This window comes from Rhincodon typus, chromosome 31, assembly GCF_021869965.1.
Source record: "Rhincodon typus isolate 14 chromosome 31, sRhiTyp1.1, whole genome shotgun sequence".
Lineage (NCBI taxonomy): Eukaryota > Metazoa > Chordata > Chondrichthyes > Orectolobiformes > Rhincodontidae > Rhincodon > Rhincodon typus.
Genome location: NC_063362.1, coordinates 21,923,681 through 21,930,074, shown reverse-complemented (window position 1 = coordinate 21,930,074; position 6,394 = coordinate 21,923,681). Strand labels below are relative to the sequence as shown.

The following is a 6,394-nucleotide window of genomic DNA, read 5'->3' as shown; positions in this document are numbered from 1 at the left end:
AACATCCATCTCACCTAAAAGCACCATGATCAATACAACGGTTCCTCCATACTCTGGTGAAGTGTAAGTTTAGATTATGTATTCATGCCTCTGGTGTGGGCTGGGACCCACAACCTTCCAACTCAACAGAAAAGAATGGCTACTTTGGTTATAAGTGATCAATTCTGGTTTGACTAATTTTACTTATCAAAAAGGAGTTCCTAATACTCAAGTATTTTAAATTCTACTGTATCAATCACACACAGCTCTACAACAGTTTTTCCAAATGATCAAACTCAGAACATGTGCTCTTACTTTGGTTCACAATCTCACTTAAAACTCAGTTGATAAATGTACCATGCGGTTCAACAGCAAAGCTACAGACTCAGGAAAGTGGGAAGCTCCATCACTCATCTTAACTGGGGACAGCAGAAAGGGTGATCTAGCTGGGCAAAAAAAGTCAGCTGAACATCAGACCACTTCCACAAAGTTTCTGGACTTTGGACAGGGCTGAATATAAAGAAGGATGTCACAGTGAATTCCTACTTACTGTCCAAGTGCACAGATGATAAATGGTAAGATGGTAGTTGACATTAATAGAACTGTATGTGAAAGAATATGCTGCTGGGTAGTAACGGTGGCACAGAAAATTGACAAGATATTCTTCACAATCTGGGCACATAAATTTTGATGGCTTGGTTTGGAGTGAAAAGAAGTACTCTTTATGTTCACAATTGACACCGGAACATCAGAATAAAGAACTGTAGTTCTAAAATAAATTTCAGACAAGCTTTCAAGGCAATGAAGGTACAAGGTACCTTTCAAGGTACAATGGAAGAAAATATTGGGTCAATTTATCTATCATACCCTGGTCTCAGAATTATGAACACACTAAAAATAAATCTGCTCTTAATGATGTTTAGGATTTTGAAGTGTTTTAAACTGAATGAACGACTATTCCAAATCTTTTAGCAATTATGCAATTTGTTCATTATTTCAGACCCAAATAAAGTGTTACATAGACATACAAATATTAAGACAAAACACTTGTTAAATCCTACAGTAGTCATCACCGACTTAAATCATAAATCAGGAATAATCAGTACTTACAACATCAAGAGTCAGGTAAACAGTGGGTGATCCCTAGCTGAGCTCCTATGGACAATGTTGGAATGTAAAATTCTCCTTCAGCGTCCCTGGGCGGGGCTTGTTGTAGAATTACTCTCCTTTATATAAGATGGTTATCTGAGCCAGTGCGGGGGATAGTCCTGGCCAGAGGCTTTGTTCTGCAGTTGTGGTGGCAGGTAACCAATAGCAAACATCTACCCCCGCCACTAACAAGCCATAATTCAGCTTTCTCTTACACAACACTCTTGAGATTTGGGAACAATATGTTTTAATATTCATCTTGCTTTAATGTTCTGGTAAACAGTGAAAGGTTGTCACCAAGGTGACAGCGGAATTTCTTCTTTCACCTCTGCAGGTATTGTATCTTTTTTTCATAAATTAAATCATCAATTTCTCTTGGAGTACTGCATTTCTAAATGTCAACTCAATTAGTTATACATTTGGCTCAGAATTAGTAGATAATGGGTTCAAGTCCCATGCTTGACTTTAATCTAAGCTGATCTTCCAATATAGGAGTGCATATTTGTAGATGCAGCCTCTCAGGGTTACCTGTTCCATTGGGCACCAAATGTCTCTCAGTACCATTGAAAGAAGAGCAAAATGTTCTCCAGATATCCTGACCGATATTCCTTCAACAACTAACAATCCAAAAAGGTTGTTGGTCATTCAACTTAGTGCTGCATGTAGGATCCATACATGTGCAAATTAACTCACTGTGTTCATCAGTGTAACAGCAGCTGAGTTTCAGTGGTAACTGTTTGTGAGGCACACTGAACCAACGTAAAATCTCAAATATCCAAATAGAAATTGTTTTAATACACATTTTTTTATTTGGAACACTTCCAACTCTAAAGAAATTCCCTGATTTTAACGCAGCATTAACATTAACAGCTCCCAAATTCCACCCCCCTCCCCCCTCCAATTTGTATAAATATTGAAATAGACAAACTCTTATTTACAGACACAAATAGTTCACAGGTCAGCCCAAAAGTTAAAGGTTGCTGGCCAAAGCGGACAAATATTTTGGAAAAGAAAAGCAGATAATATTTAAAGGCCCAGTTTTTTGCTACTCTATACCACACCAATCACCATCCACATCAATCCACCACAGATTACAAAATCACCACTTGGAAGAAGATATATGTCACGCACATGTTTCCTCGTGTGGCACGTAATTCTGTGGGACCTCAGTGAATCATACAGCGCTTTGTTCTTTAAGTACAAATCAGTTCTTCACAGTACCCTTCCCCACCCCACAAGCTGTTACATTGGAAGATTATGAACGGAATGGAATCTATTGAAAACAGTGTCTGTGTGAAACAGTTGTATACAATGTGCTTAAGAAACGTTTCAGAGTTAGGATCATTATTACACATTATACGCTTCTGTGTAAAAAATAAAATTCAAATACATGGTAACTTCTTTTCATTATACATTTGTGTCCCATTGACCTTTATGAAATGGAGTCCAATCACTTGTGAGGCAAAAGCATTGCTACATGGTAATGCATATCTGGGCTCTTGCGAACACTGTGGTTACAAGGATGGGACAGATGTTCTGGTAGAGATGCACTATTGATGGAAATGAAAAATCCCAAAGCTGCAGCCTGAGAGTCCTGAATCCTGCTGGCTCGGGCACCATGGATTCCCAGTAGGTTCCATCTCCAAGAATCTCATCAGAAAAGAATTGTCAGTTATGGTCTCTCAGGATTGCAATTTCAAAGGAGAAGGCAGAAGGCTACCCCATGTCAAAACTGAACCCAGTGAGTGCTCTGGGTCACTTGGGTGGTAGCAGGGCTGAGGAACAAGAAATTTAAAATTATCAGAAGAATTAATAGAAAATGTATTGTTTTAATTTTTAAAAAAAAATTCTTTCATGCAATGTAGCCATTGCTGGCAAGGCCCAATCCTAATTGCCTTTGAATGGAGTGGCATGCTAGACCCAGGATAGTTACGAGTCAACCACATTATTGTGGGGTTAGGATTTTAATGACAGCCATTGATATGGTCATGGTCACCAATACTTCCAAATTCAGATTTTATTAAATTAATTTTAAACTCCTCCAGCTGCCGTGCTGAAATTTGTATCCATGTTTCCACAGCACTTGCCTGGAACTCTGGATTACTAATCAAGAGACATTGCTGTCACATCCCCATCTCACCCAACTACCTTGATTTAGACAGATATTATGACGCAGTTACTGTGTGCAGCTATCCCTCGTTTAGCACATTTAACATATCCCCAGAAAACAGCATGCTAGATTCTGAGAGATAATATTTATGATTATTTGGAAAAGCACAGTGTGATTAGAAATAGTCAGCATGGCTTTGAGAGGGGCAGGTCATGCCTCACAAGCCTTATTGAATTCTTTGTGGATGTGACAAAACACATTGATGAAGGTCAAGCAGTGGATGTGGTGTATATGGATTTTAGCAAGGCATTTGATAAGGTTCCCATGGTAGGCTCATTCAGAAAATTAGGAGGCATGGGATTCAGGGAAATGTGGCTGTCTAGACACAGAATTGGCTATCCAATAGAAGACAGAGGGTGGTAGTAGATGGAAAGTATTCAGCCTGGAGCTCGGTGACCAGTGGTGTTCCGCAGGGATCTGTACTGGGACCTCTACTCTTTGTGATCTTTATGAATGATTTGGATGAGGAAGTGGAAGGGTGGCTTAGTAAGTTTGCCGATGACACGAAGGTTGGTGGAGTTGTAGATAGAGTGGAGGGCTGTTGTAGGTTGCAGCGGGACATTGACAGGATGCAGAGTTGGGCAAAGAAGTGGCAGATCGAATTCAACGCGGAAAAATGTGAAGTGATTCATTTTGGAAGGTCGAATTTGAATGCAGAATACAGGGTTAATGGCAGGATTCTTGGCAGTGTAGAAGAACAGAGAGATCTTGGGATCCACCTCCACAGATCCCTCAAAGTTGCTACCCAAATTGATAGGGCTGTTAAGAAGGCATATGGTGTGTTGGCTTTCATCAGCAGGGGAATTCAGTTTAAGAGCCATGAAGTTATGCTGCAGCTCTACAAAACCGTGGTTAAACTACATGTGGAATATTGTGTTCAATTCTGGTCAACTCATTATAGGAAGGATGTGGAAGCTTTAGAGAGGGTGCAGAGGAGATTTACCAGAATGCTGCCTGGACTGGAGGGCAGGTCTTATGAGGAAAGGTTGAGGGAGCTAGGGCGTTTTTCATTGGAGCAAAGAAGGATGAGAGGTGACTTGATAGAGGAGTACAAGATGATGAGAGGCACAGATAGACTGGATAGCCAGAGACTTTTTCCCAGGGCAGAAATGACTATTACGAGGGGGCATAATTTTAAGGTGATTGGAGGAAGGTATGGGGAGATGTCAGAGGTAGGTTCTTTACACAGAGAGTGGTGGGCGTGTGGAATGCGCTTCTGGCAGTGGTAGTGGAGTCAGATACTTTAGGGACATTTAAGCGACCCTTAGATAGGCAAATGGATGATAGTAAAATGTAGAGTATGCAGGGTAGTTTGATCTTAGAGTAGGATAATAGGTTGGCACAACATCATAGGCTGAAGGGCCTGTACTGTGCTGTACTATTCTATGTTCTAAATTAACATACATTTCCAGTGAGGAGTGAACACCAGGCCTGACGTCCTGGATCACTACCGGGTCCAGAATCCTGGCATCACAACCAGCTGTTAGCCAGCAGGATCCCAAGAAGACACTAAGCTCTGAATGGAGTTATTGCTGGGAGACTCCAGAGTGGCTGCAGGCAAACACCCCAGACCAGAAGAGGAAGGGAAAGATTTCATTCCAATTGGGAGAGGGCTGGAATCATTTCCTATCCCATTAGAAAAGCCTGGGAATCACTCCCATTCCACAATGTAGGGCCTGTGGTTGCGTCACTTCTCAATAGGGGAAGATGAAATATTTCATTATGGGTTGTTGATTTGCTCACCGAACTGGTATGCTTGTTCGCAAATGTTTTGTCATCATGCTAGGTAACATCATTAGTGCGCCTCCGGTGAAGTGTTGGTGTTCTGTCCCGCTTGCTTTTGTGTGTCTTGGTTTGTTGGGGTGGGTGGCATTACTTCTGGATTTGTTTCTTTGTGGTTGGTATATGGAGTCTAGCTTTACATGTTGGTTAATGGAGTTCCAGTTTGAGTGCCACGCCTCCAGGAATTCTCATGTGTGTCTTTGCTTGGCTTGTCCTAGGATGGCTATGTTGTTCCAGTCGAATCGGTGTCCTTCTTTGTCCACGTGTATTGAAAGGAGTGATAGCTGGTCATCCTGGGCCTCCTCCAGTGTCACAATGATGCCACCCGCAAACTGGAGGAGCAGCACCTCATATTCCACCTCAGGAGCCTACAGTCCAATGGCCTAAATGTGGATTTTACCAGTTTCAAAATCTCCCCACCGCCCCCCCGGGCCTCATCCCATTACCAACCCTCCCTCTCATCCCCGCCTCCTTGACCTGACGCAGCCTGTCCATCTTCTCTCCCACCTATCTGCCCCTCCCACCTCGCTAACCAATCCCCACCACTCCCTATCTGCACTCACCTATCACCATCCCACCTGCTGACCCAAAACGTCAACTTTCCTGCTCCTTTAATGCTGCCTGGCCTGCTGTGTTCCTCCAGCTTCACACTGTGTTATCTCTGACTCCAGTATCGCCAGCTCTTACTATCTCAGATAGTTGGTCATGTCTCTTGATAGCTAGTTGGTGTTCACGAATCCTGATGGCTAGTTTCCTTCTGGTTTGCCCTATGTAAAGTTTTTGGCAGTCTTTGCATGGTATCTTGTAAATAACGTAGGTATTGTTAGTGGTGGTTGTTGGATGCTTTATTCTCGTCAGTAGGTGTCGTAGTGTAGCTATCAGTTTGTGGGCTACCATGATTCCTAGGGGACAGAGTAATCTGGTGGTTATTTCAGAAATGTCTTTAATGTATGGAAGGTTGACTAGTATCTCTGGGACGTGTTGTGCCTTCCTGTTATGGTCTGTTGTGTAGGTATCGACAGACTATGCTTTTTGGGTAACTATTGTTTCTAAAGACACTGTATAGGTATTCTTCCTCAGCTTTGTGTAGCTCTGGGGTGCTGCAGTATGTTGCAGCTCGCTTGAAGTGTTTTGATGCAGCTCCGTTTGTGGGTATTGGGATGATTGCACATAGAGCTGGACCATATATACCAACCACTAAGAAACAAATCCGGAAGTGATGCCACCCACCCCAACAAACAAGACACAAGTAGCAAGCGGTACAGAACACCGACGCTTCACTAGAGGCACTGATGATGTTACCTAGCATGCAAA

At 42.4% G+C, this 6,394-nt stretch overlaps 1 protein-coding gene across 1 annotated transcript in view; it reads right to left on the bottom strand.

Annotated features, from left to right (window-relative positions):
• Positions 1–1,914: 1,914 nt before the first annotated feature.
• LOC109926944 (adaptin ear-binding coat-associated protein 2) overlaps positions 1,915–6,394 on the bottom strand; it is a 34,351-nt gene continuing 29,871 nt past the window's right edge. The window contains exon 8 of the mRNA XM_020526833.2: positions 1,915–2,903. Within this exon, the coding sequence (XP_020382422.1) occupies positions 2,855–2,903 (49 nt within the window). The 3' untranslated portion in view covers positions 1,915–2,854. The remainder of the gene's footprint in view (positions 2,904–6,394) is intronic.